Source organism: Arachis duranensis, chromosome 1, assembly GCF_000817695.3.
Source record: "Arachis duranensis cultivar V14167 chromosome 1, aradu.V14167.gnm2.J7QH, whole genome shotgun sequence".
Taxonomy (NCBI): domain Eukaryota; kingdom Viridiplantae; phylum Streptophyta; class Magnoliopsida; order Fabales; family Fabaceae; genus Arachis; species Arachis duranensis.
Window position 1 is genome coordinate 94,457,963 of NC_029772.3, and position 14,927 is coordinate 94,472,889.

The 14,927-nt window shown below is 34.8% G+C and overlaps 2 protein-coding genes and 1 pseudogene across 2 annotated transcripts in view; 2 read left to right on the forward strand and 1 right to left on the reverse strand.

Moving 5' to 3' along the window:
- LOC107462962 (outer envelope pore protein 16-2, chloroplastic-like) overlaps positions 1-1,685 on the forward strand; it is a 2,498-nt pseudogene extending 813 nt beyond the window's left edge.
- Positions 1,686-3,599: 1,914 nt separating this feature from the next.
- LOC107462972 (uncharacterized) lies at positions 3,600-5,253 on the forward strand. The gene is made up of 2 exons (XM_016081662.3): positions 3,600-3,768; positions 4,046-5,253. The coding sequence occupies exon 2, from the start codon at positions 4,119-4,121 to the stop codon at positions 4,902-4,904; it is 786 nt and encodes a 261-aa protein (XP_015937148.1). The 5' UTR covers positions 3,600-3,768; positions 4,046-4,118; the 3' UTR covers positions 4,905-5,253.
- Positions 5,254-6,007: 754 nt separating this feature from the next.
- LOC107462982 (uncharacterized) overlaps positions 6,008-14,927 on the reverse strand; it is a 12,215-nt gene continuing 3,295 nt past the window's right edge. The window contains exons 4-25 of the mRNA XM_052251594.1: positions 14,848-14,922; positions 14,657-14,741; positions 14,494-14,543; positions 13,896-13,975; positions 13,688-13,747; positions 12,766-12,865; positions 12,599-12,676; positions 12,288-12,355; positions 12,123-12,191; positions 11,948-12,025; positions 11,759-11,854; positions 10,540-10,610; positions 10,194-10,271; positions 9,995-10,088; positions 9,801-9,899; positions 8,685-8,902; positions 8,482-8,596; positions 7,850-7,981; positions 7,667-7,774; positions 7,474-7,583; positions 7,294-7,395; positions 6,008-7,201 (exon numbers count right to left, since the gene is read on the reverse strand). Coding sequence (XP_052107554.1) covers positions 6,676-7,201; positions 7,294-7,395; positions 7,474-7,583; positions 7,667-7,774; positions 7,850-7,981; positions 8,482-8,596; positions 8,685-8,902; positions 9,801-9,899; positions 9,995-10,088; positions 10,194-10,271; positions 10,540-10,610; positions 11,759-11,854; positions 11,948-12,025; positions 12,123-12,191; positions 12,288-12,355; positions 12,599-12,676; positions 12,766-12,865; positions 13,688-13,747; positions 13,896-13,975; positions 14,494-14,543; positions 14,657-14,741; positions 14,848-14,922 — 2,492 coding nt within the window. The 3' untranslated portion in view covers positions 6,008-6,675. The remainder of the gene's footprint in view (positions 7,202-7,293; positions 7,396-7,473; positions 7,584-7,666; positions 7,775-7,849; positions 7,982-8,481; positions 8,597-8,684; positions 8,903-9,800; positions 9,900-9,994; positions 10,089-10,193; positions 10,272-10,539; positions 10,611-11,758; positions 11,855-11,947; positions 12,026-12,122; positions 12,192-12,287; positions 12,356-12,598; positions 12,677-12,765; positions 12,866-13,687; positions 13,748-13,895; positions 13,976-14,493; positions 14,544-14,656; positions 14,742-14,847; positions 14,923-14,927) is intronic.

A 14,927-nucleotide genomic window follows, 5' to 3' on the forward strand; every position in this document is an offset into this window, starting at 1 on the left:
ATGGGGTAATGATACATGTCAATATGCTTTTATCATATGTGAATTTTCCAATTATCCAATTACTACCGTTTCTTTTTGCCTTTGTATTCAGGCAAAATTGATTATGAGCAATGCTAGCGGGCCAGTAATTTTTGTGATTGTTAGTCATCAACTAGTCATCAATGATGATTTGATGGTGTGAGATTTTATCCAATGGCTCACATTCTTCTGCTAGTTACATGCTGGCCAAAATTCAATAAAACTGCTGGTCCCCTAGACTTTTCCATTGATTATTACAACTATATAAAGAGTTGTCAAAATGGACCAAACTCATCGGGTCAGCCCGTTTACTCATTTAAATATGGACGGGTTTTGTCTTTAAAATTAAGTCTGTTCAATTTTCAAGCTAAACGGGTCGAGTCCGATTAACCCGAAAAATGACAGGTTAAATGGGCTAGTCCGCGGGCTAAATGGGTGGCCCGTTAATTTTTTTTACATTTTTTTTTTCATTTTTTTCAAAAAAGACAGCATTTTTAGCCGATATTTCTCCCAATTCGATCCGGAAATTCGACTTATCAACTAAAAAATATTGTTATTTTTTAGGTCAAACTGATATTTTTTGTCAAAATATTTTTCAAAAAATAAAATAAAAACATAAACGGACTGGCCCGTTTAACCCTTCGAACTGACCATAAATGATCCGGGCTAACAAAATATGGCCCGCAAATGATGCGAGTTTAAATGGTCCAACCTATTTAACCCGCGGGCTCAACAGGTCGGACCTAAATGGGTTGGGTTAGCCCGTTTGACAGCCAGTATGTTTGGTTCTATGTTTGGAACCAAACGTTTAGGTGTGTTGTGTTTACCTACTTCCACTCTTGTAAAGAGAATTTTTTGTTTTTCTAAAATGCAGGACTGGCTGCTGGGATATACTCTGGTCTCACATATGGGCTGAAGGAAGCTCGTGGAGCTCATGATTGGGTAATGAATACCCCAACACTTTTTTTTTTTATTATTTGGTCTATTTATTTTTATCTATTTTGTAGTGATATTACACTGGTAAGAGATCTCTGGCGGAGTTTCCAATAGTTAAGATGTTCATTTCCAGATAACTAATACATGTAACATGCTTACTAGCCTAATAGCATTCTGACTAATTAAAAATATTTGGGTATCAAGTATTAAGGATCAAACTTCTGGTTAGTAGTAACTATTATTTTCTTTAGCTGCTTATAGTGGTAGATGTTATGTTGGTTGCTACAAAGTTGACATGACCATTTGATTTCTGTATGATGCAGAAAAACAGTGTAATTGCAGGAGCAGTAACGGGGGCAACACTTGCACTGACATCAGAAGACACATCTCATGAACAGATTGTGCAATGTGCTATTACTGGAGCTGCAATCTCGACCGCAGCAAATCTTCTTACCGGAATATTCTAGACAGAATATTAGTGATGACCACCCTCTTAATGATTCTACTTTTGAAATTGATAATTGAAAACCCTCTTGTGTTGTCTTGGTGGATTTATGGATTGTTCTAGTTACTAGTTAGGACATGTTTTTGAACTACTTGGCAAGTTTTTCCGTCTTAACTCGAATTTGTAGTGTTGGACATGGCCTCCCTGTTAAAGGCCTTTCGAATTAACAAGCTTCTTCCCTTACAAGGAGCATCTGAATTAAACGTGACACTAGTTTTAGCAGTAATTACATGAACAGTTCCTAAAATATTCTGTTAAGAGATTGTTAATCATTGTGTATCAATATAACTCAGAGGTCACTCAAACGCAATATAGATATAACTGTTTACTGCTTAAATATGAAGCAAAGCTTTCGGCAAAATATTAAAAATAAATAAATTAAACAATATATGTTTAAAATATAAAAACAATAAATAAAATATATTTATTGGGTGGATTTTATCCTTATTGGGTCTTATATATAAATAAATAAATTAAACAATAAATAAATTTATGACATAAAAAATTACGCCTTAAACTAGCTTAGTGGTAATTTTTTCTTAAATTCTCTCATTTTTAAAATATAAAATATTAAAAATAAATTAATCAATATATGTCTTTTATTTTTACTAAGGATGAGAAAATTCGAATTCTTAATTTTTTTTGGATTTTTTTGGATGAATATGGAGAGAGGGAGATAGGGGTGTTAAAAATCTCCAGGAGGCGGGGATCCCCGTGGGGACCGCCTCGAATGGGGCCCCGTTGGTGGGGAATTTTCTCCGTGGGATGGGGATAGGGAGCAAATTCCCCCGAGACAGACGCGGGGACCCGAGCGGGGATCCCCGCCCCATCCCCAATAATTCTCCGAATATTTTAAATTTCCTTACTTTATTTCTAACATAGGTGGGTCTTTTAGTAATTTCACCAATTAAAAAATTCTAACCCTATTTTTCAGTCTTCCCTACTCACTGTGTTGTATAATTTTGATTTTCTCTCTTTCTATGTATCTAAAGCAATTAGACATATAGGTTTATAATTTTGAAATAGTTACGGTTTGATTTTGAAATAGTTGCTTGATTTTCTCTCCTTCTATGTATCTAAAGCAATTATGATTTCTCTTGCTGAATATGCTGATCATCAAAGAATACTTGATGTTAAAGACTATATCTTCTTGCTTTTTTTTAGAATAAAAGTTGTATTTTAAGATTTTATTTTATGGATTATAATTTACTATGTTATATTTTTGGACTTATAATCTTGGATAAGATATGTTTGTGTGTTTGTAATAGTATTTTGTAGTTTATTTTTTATTTTTTAATATTTTTTACTATAATTTTCATATGAATATTAAATATAAGGGGAGCCCCGCCCCGCCCCGCCCCGCCCCATTGACATCCCTAGAGGGAGACCATGCCAAACTATAACTCATTGACACTCTGTTATGTGTTGATAACATATTTTGCAAAAATATGGTAATTTAAAATTTCAACTGCACATTTTTTTATCTTAAAAAATAGTCATACTACAATAAAACAGTGTTATAATTTCATATAACAATTATTCTCATTCTTTTTAAGAAACACAAGTCTACAAAAAAATATATTTATTTGATTATTTAACATAATTATTCATTTGTTACCCAAAATTTTAAAAATACATATAAAAATAAATTATTTTGATCTTTAATATTTGAACTAAATTTTAATTTGATCTTTAATATTTTAAACATTTTATTTTGGTCTTAAAAATTTTTAAATTTCTTATTTTAATTTTAAAAAAGTTTTAAGTGAGTTTAATATTGTCTTACCGTTAAATTTGATACAAACAATTCGCATAATGAACAAATAATATGCGATTTTAGTATGTAAACAAAATCAATGAATCATCGATCACTAATACAAAATGTTTTCTTTAATTTTTAAACATTAATAATTGATTGTTAGGATTTAGAGTTTTATACAGTTAAAAAAATAAAAAAAAAGATATTACAAAAGAATTTTTCGTTATATTTTTTTAACCTAACTAATAACATTATTAATATTTATATTATTTATTTCGTTAACTATTAGTATTAATTTTAACCGTAAAATCACATTAATCCTGTTTAAAATAGTACTTTATCTTAACTATAAATAAGCCCCGTTATGCTGCTCAACAGCTCAAATTTTGTTCATGTTTTATATTCGATCTGATCTGATAAGCGTGTGAACCCTAATTTCCTTTCGCCTCCAAAATCCAAATACGAGCAGCTCTGGTTGAAGAGATCGCAGCCGTACCATTCCCATCTACTTCGAAATTCGAATCAATTATCCACCTTCAAGACTGCCAAGGTTAGCGCTAAAATTTTCTCATTTTCCAGATCCTGAGTGTTTATTTTAGTTTCGCTTCTCTTAATTTTTACCCTTTAGTTTGTAGTCTCTAAAATTCTTGCATGTCGTTTCGTACCTTTTTGTCCCCCTCGATTTTCTGTTCTTTTAAGGGTAACCGAACCCTAACAGTGTACAGCTAAATTCATTATTATTCGAGTCTGTTAGGATTTGCAATGATGTGTTTTTGGTAGATTGTTTAATCTAAATTTTTAAATGATTTTGCTTCTCTTTATCGCAGGTTTTGGCTTTCAATAGATTGCAATTAGTTTTCTCTGGAACCATTTTGTAGAAGATAATTCTATACGTAGAACATGTCGAGCAAGAAGGATGAGAAATCTCAGGCCGCAGCTGATAGAATCAAAGCTGCGGCATTGAGTGCCGCAAAAGGGCTTAGTCGTGCCCAAGCTGAAAGGGCCGCCGCTGCAGCTGCCCGGAATGTGAATGCTTATGGTCAGAAGGAAGAAGGGCCTAGCAGATGGCAGGAGAAGAGGGAAGCCAAAAGGCAGATGTATTTGATGAGTACTGAGAAAGCTGTTAGATTGGGTGAAAGGAAAGACCTTAAGCCTATAATGTCTGCCATTGGCGGATCAGCGCAGTGCCAGAAGTGCTTCCAAAGTGGTCACTGGACCTACGAATGTAAGAACGAGCGGGTTTACATGTCGAGGCCATCCAGGACACAGCAACTTAAGAATCCCAAGTTGAGGCTGAATATTTCTGTGAGCTTGGATATGGATGATAATAATCCCGATGCTACTAAGGATGAGAAGGCCAAAGTGAGTTCTAAGAAAACCAAAAGGAAATATCAATCTGACTCTGATTCGGGCAGTGATAGCGAGGATTCAGTATTTGAGACTGATAGTGGCAGCGAATCTTCATCGGTTACAGGATCAGAGTCTTCCGGAAGTAGTTCAGGGTACAGTTCCTCATCTGATTCAGAGGAAGAAAGAAGGCGAAGGAGGAAGAAGAAGCAGAAGAAGGGCGGAAGGCGCAGGAGGTATAGTACGTCTTCAGAATCATCTGATTCAGATTCAGAATCAGACTCTGATAGTGATGACAGGAGTCGTCGACGGAAAAAGCAGCACAATCGAAGACGCTGAATGTGAGTGAAGATTGTGTGGAGCAACAAACGATTTAGTGAGTGCAAGTCACGATCTGAGGATGTTTCCATCTCTACATTCATATGCAATCAACAAGAGTTTAAGCAGATACCGTCCTTTATTATGATATGTTAATGTACAATAAGGTTTTTGCTATAGATGGCCCTGGCTTGTGTTTCTTTTCTGCGACTAGTTTTTTGTTCTGAACGTACTCTGAAGTTGATTTAAGCTTTTTGCATTAGACTAAACTATGGAGATGCCATGTGTTGGGAGATGTTTACATAGTTGATTTTTGCAAGTTGTGTAAGCTCCAGTTTCTATTGTCATGAGAGTATTAGGACTTTGTTAATTTAGTCATTTTTATGGTTCTGTTTAAATGCCGTTGCTTATCACAAGTATTGGCATGAATCTCCTCGGTCTATTAATTTTACAGGATATTTAAAATATCCATGCCGGCTCAAATTTAGACGTGAATCACGTAATATATGTGCAATGCAAATGAGGAAAGTAAAACTGCAGAAGGGGGTTAACAAATTATTATCGTCATTATTATTATTATTGGTGTTAGTATTGCAATGCTACTTCGCTAGGAGAAATACTACTTCAACTTTAATTGAAATAGTTCTTTTATTTAAGAACATGCTATCAGAGACTCAATAACACAGTAGAGGGAATATAAAGTATATATTTGATCAGGCGACACTTGACTCGGGCTTTTATAGAGTTTTATCTCGAGTAGGTAATGGATTCCTTCGCAAAAGCTTCCATATCCATCGGCGGAACGAACACAGCCAGAGCAGTCAACGGCAACAACGATACCACAAAACATGTCTATTGTAGATTATTCTTAGCAAAACACGTTTGCAGGACGTAAATAAAATGTTTACTCACATTCTCACCTAATCTCTCGAGAAGGGCACATAGCTGAGCTGTTCTACACCGAATTCCAGATCAAGTAGAGGGATCAGTTCGCGGTTAAGTAGTTCTCTCCTTAGCCCAAGCACCGAGTTTCAATACACAGCATATATAACACACCACAAATATTGATATTAAACCAAAACACGCGACTAAGGCAAAGCCTAGGTAACACAAGCCCATGAAAATCCAGTTCCAACGGAAGAGAATCAACTCATCAAGAGAAGTCCATTGCATAGGTAACAGTTGAATACACATTTACAATGGATGATGACCCCTACAACACTACTGAAAAATTGACCCAACAAACTCGCTGCACATATCCCTACTACCGTCACATCCACAACCCCATGACAAAAATGAAAAAAAAAATAGGAAAACCTGTGTTGGGCATATATTTGGTGCCCTATATCACGAAGTTCAACTAACTCTGACAAAGGAAATCATAACATGATCACCCCTTACCCGCATCCTGGATCCTCTGCAAGGCGCTATCAAAGTAAAGGAGCTCGGGGGATAAAAATCAGAAAGAAAGGGGAAGGGGGTGGGAAAGGAGAGAGAAACATAAGATTATTACTCCGAGGAAACGTTATACAAAAGCAACAATTACTAAGCTCAAAGCCTGAAATAGGAAACTGAAGGATAAGAGCAGATCCTCGCACGCAGCTGTATTAATGTCTTCCTGCCGTAGTGGCCTGTACAGTATATCTCTCCACATGTCCTCGATGGAATATTGGAATTCATAATCAGAATTTATCACCCCCTGAAGGCAAAGGTATTGCTTTGGCAGTCGGTCAACAGCAATATACGTCAAATGGAACAAATGATCTGCTTTCCTGCTTGTGATTCTAAAAGCTTATGATCCATTTACGGTCATCTCTGGCGACGATTTTGGCGGAACCAATGGACGTTCCTCTCCACTCAATTGTATGTTATCTGACGTTCCATGCAAGCGATCAGAAAATCCTCTGGAGGCTGCGGTTTCTTTTTCTACATGGTTATCTTCAGCTGCTTCCTTGCTATTATTTTCAGAGCTACTTGTAGAAACATTTGCCCCCTCTCCCTGATTGTCTTCACTTGAGTTCATCGTTGGTGCACCACCTGTATGAACGTTGTTTGTAGTTTTGTTACCAGGTAGCACAGCTTGGCTTAAGGTTGAACACAAAGCAGCAAAAACACTATCTTTAGATTTTGTATTCTTGAATGACTTCTGCTTCTTCACATGTTCTGATTCCTTGTCCTTTGAAGGCAGATTCCTTTTGAGCCGGAGAAACTCCATTTCCCCGTCATCTTCAGAAGCTTCTTTCTGCTTCTTTGGCGGTGGCCTGTAATCTTCATCATCCTCATCATCATCATAGTCAACCAGTCCACCGGACCTTGGACTGAAAATCAAGATGAACATATTAGATATTTACATTTACATTATATTGACTTCCAAAATCCAAACCAAAAAGTCAAAGAAACACCAGTCTACCTTGTTTGTGAATAGCTTGTAGCAACTCCATTAGATAAACTAGGTTGTCGTTCCCTTTTCTGATTAGGTGGAATGGATGCAGAGGCTGCATCCTCCTCATCACTGCATCACAAAATAGCCATGAGACTTTATCCTGCTTGTATAAAACCTCCTTCAATAACTATGAGAAGAGAGGCGTACCTGTCCTCATTAAAGTAATGTTCCTCCTCCTCCTCCAGAGCACGCTCATCAGTTCTTCTTCGCAGATCCACCACATTAGCAGCATCTTTTGTGCCACCATTATCCATAGACTGCAAGCATGCATATAAGTAAAGCTCAAACCTATGTGGCACACCTATCCCGAGGACTAGTGGATAATTTAAGATAACAATACCTGCTCATATTTCACTCTGAGAGAGTGAATGCATGCCAAATTCTCAAATTTCACCAACTTGTCCCAGAAGGAATCAATTATATATTTCAACAATGATTTCATATTCTCCTACACGATGCAATGATATCAGTGCAAAATACTTGCAGCATTAGTATTGAAATGAATACCAATAAGAACAGGCACCTTCCGTATATAGTCCAAAAGTTCCAGAACAGCAGAATGGAGCAGATTGTAGCGGTTGCCATTAGCAACAAAGGCATCTATAATTGGTTTGAGAACATTGTTCCGCACAAAATAGTTTATAAGATGCTCATCCTGCAGGTTAGCACTCTGAACTGTTAGTTGTATAGTATCTAAGGAGGAAACCATTGAAAATTTACCAGAAACAACAATGGCATCAGAAAGAAAATACAAAAAATAAAGAGAATGACAGTAAAAGCTCAAAGCAACAAGCTAACAATAGGCTAATCACCTAGGAAGCACGGATGTGAGACGTGACCCATATTGGGACACAGCAACTTTAAAAGCATACAGGATATGGCATATATTATTATTTTCTTAAAAACTCGCCTTCAGATATAGGGCCCATAGAGTTATTTTAAACTTCATTATATCCTGAATTGGCACCAGATCGTATCAGTATTGTATCTTAACCTGGTGCTTCATAAATTAAAAAGGTTCAGCCATCTCACAACCAACAATATGTTGAATTTCATGAATTTCAACTAGATCCCTTTGGGCAACAAGAAATAATGTCAAAGAACTCAGAATAAATTCAAATTTTAGTCACCATTTCAGGCAACTTATGAACTTACATGGCGGGAAAGTATAGTACGAACAAAACGGACAGCACCAACAACTAAGTATCTTTCTCTTCTCTGTATCAGTAGCAAAATTTTTTCAATCACATTGTTAAGAAGAAAATTGCACCTGAAAGCAGCAAAGAGAGATCCATGATCAGAATTGTCATGACACACTGAAAAGAAAATTCTACTAACTGCAGAGCAAGAGGTAATACTTTATCCTGTAAGGGTGATGTAGGACACAAAAGCATAGCAATTCACATATATTGGACAGTATCTCTGGCTTTGTCACATTCTGACATTGAGCTCTTCTTCTAGAGCCTATTAACTTGCTGCTTGCATCAACCATACTTTCTGAAGGACAAGATTCTGCAACAACTTCAACCAGTTGACCCAAATGCTTCTCAAAGAAAATATCAATAACTGTGTCCCTCTGCCAGATAGAACTGAAACAATCAATAAAACAAGTCCAGGAATGCATATCTTATTAACCTAGAAAAGGACTTCCATCTTATGTAAAAGAAGTTTTTTCCAACAATTCAGAGGATATGTAATAAATTACTACTCAACATCCAAACTTATCTTTTTAACAAGTCGACTTCAAATGCAAAATAAGACTACTAACTGACATCTCCAATAATTAGAAGATACACAATTCAGAATACAAACTAGCAAGAATAAATTCAACTGCATCAGTTCCAGTGATTTTTTGGTATATGATAGCAACATCAACCCTAGACAAACTACATTACCAACTAAAAAGATCAAAATTTTATTTTAGCAGAGAGATTACAATCTAAAACTGAATACACCCGTACTATGCTTGGAGGCTTCTCTCTCTCCCCTCCATTTTAAACTTAAAAATCAAGAATAGTCATGTCATGTCAGGATAATGAATGAATAAACAAATTGCTAATCCAACACAAGGTTTCTGTTACACTCAAGAAGAAATTAAACCTCAAACTACTACAAATATAAGTAACTTTCTTGTACCAAAACACTTTACTTATTTGTGGCTAAAGGCTAAGAATCAATCATGTGTTAACTCAAATCACTATGTTTCCATATCTATAAAACTCGTAATAAAATAAAAAAAGTTCACCTCACTATTTATTTATAATTAAATTAAAAAAAAAAAAACAGAAAGTTTACCCAAAAACATTCACAACCGTTAAATGTTATTATTGAAAAGGTAACAATACCCTATATAAACAAGGGTACCAAAGGAAACCTTGAAAATAAATGTCATATATAACAATTATTATCATATCCATAGCAGTGACAAATACAGTTAAACAATTGAAATTAAAGAAAATATCAGTAACAGGTACCTGTGGTCCAGATAATGTACATGAATCCAATAGACTGCGAAGGATCTCAAGAAACTGGCAATGCATGTTGTCCCCAAAATCTGTTATCATTCCCTTAACCTGTACAGGATAACTTGTCTAATAAATACCTTCTGAGTAATTTTATACATTCATGTCATAAGAAAAATATGACCTCATTCGCATGCAAAGCATACCAGAAGTCCAAGAAGTGTTATTCCTTCCTGCCGAACAACATAGGATCGCAAAAGATTAGGATCTTGATTCAAGAAGAGAATCAGGATATCTGTTCTGCAACCATCATAATGAGTTCACATTAGAAATTAACCATAAGAAATGCATGAACACCCAAAACTGAATCATGAACAGATCAAGGTGACAAAGGGGAATCAATACCCAATTAGCACCAACTTCTTATCTTGACTTTGCAAAACCTGGGTGATGACATCAAAGACGCCTTCATTCATTAGATCCCTAAAAACATGCATAAAAATTAAAAGCTGAGAACCAACAGGGTTCATAAAACCTGCAAACCTGCAAACCTAGCTAGAATAAATCAAATAAAAATAATTAAGATTTAAACATCAGTGCTGCAAGTCAGAAAAGTATTATAAATGATTATAATACCATACTACAGTTGCACATTATTACATAGAATGTGAAAGATTACATAATACCAGTGCTATAATCTTGGTGGAAAAGCTCTAAGTAGTTCCATGATCACAATATCACATGTAATTACCTAAAGAGCCGAAGCTGCTGGACCATCTGTAAGCTCTTGCTTAAGGTACAAAACTCGTGCAGGAAATATACCTATTCATCCCATAAACGATGCATATCAAGTTTAAAATAAGAATCAGCACCAACAAAGACAACAATTATTAAGCAATACAGCTTTAAAATTTAGTAGTTATAATGATACAAGTTAGGATAATATCCTCACTAATGTAGCATATCAATATATGATAAAATTCAAATTTAATAACTATGATTCATTTAGAAGGAGAAACATCGCCCTTATTCTAATATCAATATATTTGTTCAATTATTAATCAAATCACTCTTTTTCAGGTATCTTGACATTTACAACTATTAAACAAATAACATTTTGCCAATTATAAGCATTGATAAAATGAAATATTAATTTTAGAAGGATTTCTGTGGCTCTTCTGACCAGAAAGCTAAGATGAAAAGGAGAAACAATTTTGACTTTCTGCACTTTCCAATTACAAATGTAATTCTAGAGTAGAATGGCAACATTTACAAAAATACATTCTACCAATATCTTATTCATCACATGTGGCAACATTTATGAAAATACATTCTACCAATATCTTATCGATCAAATGTTGGTAAATTTAAATCTGTGGCCAAGTTGAAAGCTAGAGAACAAGGGAGCCTGAGATCTGTGTAAAAGCCCATCCAAGGGGACAAGAGCACAGCAAAAAGTTTAATACTCTGAGCAATAAATTTCTTAAGTTTTGAAAGATCAGATGATGGGGGAGAAAGAAAGAAGTGTTCAATAGGGAGCATCTATCAGTATAAACTCATGCAAGGATCCTAAAAGTCATCAAGAGGCACCATTCGCACTGCATGTATATAGTTAGTGTCATCTACTGGTAAGGGCAAATTCACATTGTAAAAGTTTTTCATGATGGAAATTTCACAGTAGAACTGTCATGGTTGTGTTTGTTCCAACGACTATCAGAAATATTCAGAAGGATGGAACTGGAAAGGGAATCTAACGCATGCACAACCTCACTTTTTAAAAATTTGTCTTCTGATTTACTGTTTTAACCCATATTTGATTAAATTAAAAAATTCGATCTTTTAATTATCCCACTTTCCCTCTTTAATATTCAGAAAAGGTAAAGGAAATGCCAGTCAGTCTTTCTATTTCATACAAGTTCTGACTACAGCCTACAAGAAGCAAATAAAACAATGTCTTAATCAAGACCTACCAAGTTTTTCTTCGATTCAGGAGAGGTGGAAGGCAATTTTAACCTAGCAAACAACTCCTGGATAAATGTGTTGTCATCCTTCAACAAAGAAACAACCTAAAATATTGACAGGGCAGTTAATAATGAAGATAAAATAGTTAAAAACTCAATATTTAACCAAGTTGTCTTGTACTACTAATTGAAGCTTACCATGGCATTATTTGCATGTATTATGGAGTTGAGATTTGCACTAGTAGCCTCATCCAATACCCTAGCCAAAACAACATCCTGAATGTGGAAAGTAGTAAAATAAAAATTGCATTAAGGAAGAAATCGGTCTGCCAGTCAGCATTAACAAGATGAAAATTAACTAATTAAGACAAACCTTCAAAAAACCAACTCTATATGTCTGATGGATCTTTGACAAGACAAAGGGATCTTTTATAGGTATGGCCTACAAGAAGCGAGAAAAAAATACAGTAAGGTAGAACTTCCAGGCACATCTACAGATATAGCTACCATCTTGAAGAGAAGAGGCAGGAGGACTTACCTCCTTAAAAATTACATGCTCCTTTAAGAATTTACGGTGATGTTGAACACACGGAAGCTCTGGATCATCTGCATATTAAAAAAGGGTAAAAAACAAGTGATTAAGGAACCTAAAACTGTAAGATGGAAAGGGAAATATGGAATGAAACCATCTAAAATCAATTACATTGGAACTAGAACCCCTATTACCAGGTAAGGAATACCAATATACAATCACGATATGATAAAAGAATTTTCATTTAGAAAAAATAAGTGTATGAGAGGCACCGGTTCACGTAAACAGGAAATAAATTTCTGACGAATGAAACTTACACTCAAGTGCACCAATAATGTCCACTATATATTCATCACTAAAAATCCTCTCAAAAATCTGTGTGCTGTTAAGTAAAACTGCAAGAGACAAACATATTCCTGTTATGAAGGAAGAAATAAATGACAACAAAAGGATCTAACACAATGACACAGTAATCAATACTTACTGATCCCTTTGACTATTTTATAAATCATGTGAAGGCCATCTATATTTTCTAAGTCTTCACATAGTCGAAATACTTCCATCAGCTTCCGAACAAATTCTTGCTGCATTATAGACACAAGAGAGGGAAAAGTTGAAAAATCTTAAAATATGCATGGACCAAAAAGATGGAGTTTACAAAAATTTTAAAGAGCATTCAGCCATACAGATGAATGACGTGATATATAGACTTTATAATAGATAAGCAAAACAGAAAGCAATAGGCAAGCAAGTTTATGATGTGAACAAGGTAAAATAAGTAATTAGCAGAACACTATATCAGTAGTGGAAATTAGAATTTAAACACATTAAATATTAACATAATATGCCGTCCTAAACTTAAATTCGTTCATCATGAGAAAGACACATTATCATCGGGAAATATGATTTAAATTTGAAAACCATTAAAACAAATATCTTACATTTTTACATGAGACACTTCAATAACTTCGTCCAAATTATTCAGAGAGATTTGTTGCTTACAAGATATGCAAATTGCAAAGAAAATCTTGACACATTGCACAGATGAGAACATATAACATTATGCTTCATGTCATCATCCATTTAAGCTCCAATTGAGTTGAAGGTTTATTCTATCTAACATTGTTAGTGTTAAAATAATTGCATGGGTTTGTATATTATTGGGAATTGACATAAGAAAGTCCCAGGTCTATGCATGCACCATAGACTGCATACTCTCCACAGCAAACAAGTTTAGAATTTACTCAATTCATTACTGTAGAAAAGGACAGGTTTTTGGCAAAAATACAAACTTTAAATGAATAGTAGCAATGGTAAGAGATCACCAGAGTATGCAGAATGAAAGTCACTGACCATCCCTATGAATATACATCAGATATAAATTCCAAAAGTTTATGTCAGCTTACATCACTTAAAATTAGATCTGTAAGCCGCAACTGATCTGTAATGCCACTGTCAACCACAATCTGCAAAGAAAACAGCCAAATTGATTATTTACAGCACAGCAAACTCTCCATATCAAGTAACTATTCATACATTTCATTCGTTTATATCTTCTAGGTTAGAAATGAATCAAAAGCTAAGCAAAAAATAAGATGAAGGGATATGGCAGACCTTAAGAATCATAGGAAGTGTGGATAGCTGTACAGCAGGCAACTCCCTTAACTCACTGTTGACGCTGTGAAATGGCTCACCTAATGGGGAGGGAGGGAGAAATAATCATCAGAAAAAAGAACTTTATTAATAGTGGTGCATTTCAACTATGTAAATAGTGGTGCATTTCAACTAGCAGAAATAATCATCAGCTCCTAAGAATCTTTTTTTAATTAGAAAAAGAACTTTATTAAGATGAGGAAAAGGAAAGGGGTAAGAGTTCCCTTTTACGAGCAAAACACGAAAAAAAAAATTATCTATAAAGCAAAGCTTTCCAATCTCTCAACATGTTTGAGAAGGATCGTCCTATTATATAGATCATGAGCTTTTCACCAAATAAATGCTAAGCGTATAACCCTATCTCCCATTAGACATTTGTCAGAAAATCTATCATTGATGGTGTGTGCATTACATCCTAAAAAACAATTTTAGATAGATGATAGAGTTAATATTCAAATCATTTACAAAACAAAAATCATTAACTAGCAAACAACAGTGCAACACGTGAGCATTTCCTGCTTAAAAAACTAATATAGTTGTAAGAATCTTCATTACTTACTATTTATTGTATTAAAATGCATATTCCTCCGCACATTGCAAATATGATCCCTGAATGAAACATGGACAGTAATTACGTTCAATTCCAAAGTAGCAAGAAGCCAAGAACAAAACCCAGAGCAACATGTAAATTAATTAAAATCACTAGTTATTCTATTCATTACCATATGTAAGAGCAGCCACTAGTCTCTTGAAAACTTAGTGCCAAATCTGTACCATATTCTGGATCTCTCCACGAGATAATTGTATCTAAGGAATAGAACATCCATCAAATTAACAAATACGAAGAACACTGATACATTACCAGAGTAAATGAATGAGCACAAGAAACAGAGCACAAGAAACTACCAATTACCTTCTTGTTTCCTATAAATATCTTCAGCATTGATGCGGTGCACAAGTATCTGATCATTGTCGTCTTCATCAAAAACATGT

What these genes read in the sequence shown, in the direction of transcription:
- LOC107462972 (XM_016081662.3), top strand. Translation starts at nt 4,119, where the DNA reads ATGTCGAGCAAGAAGGATGAGAAATCTCAGGCCGCAGCTGATAGAATC.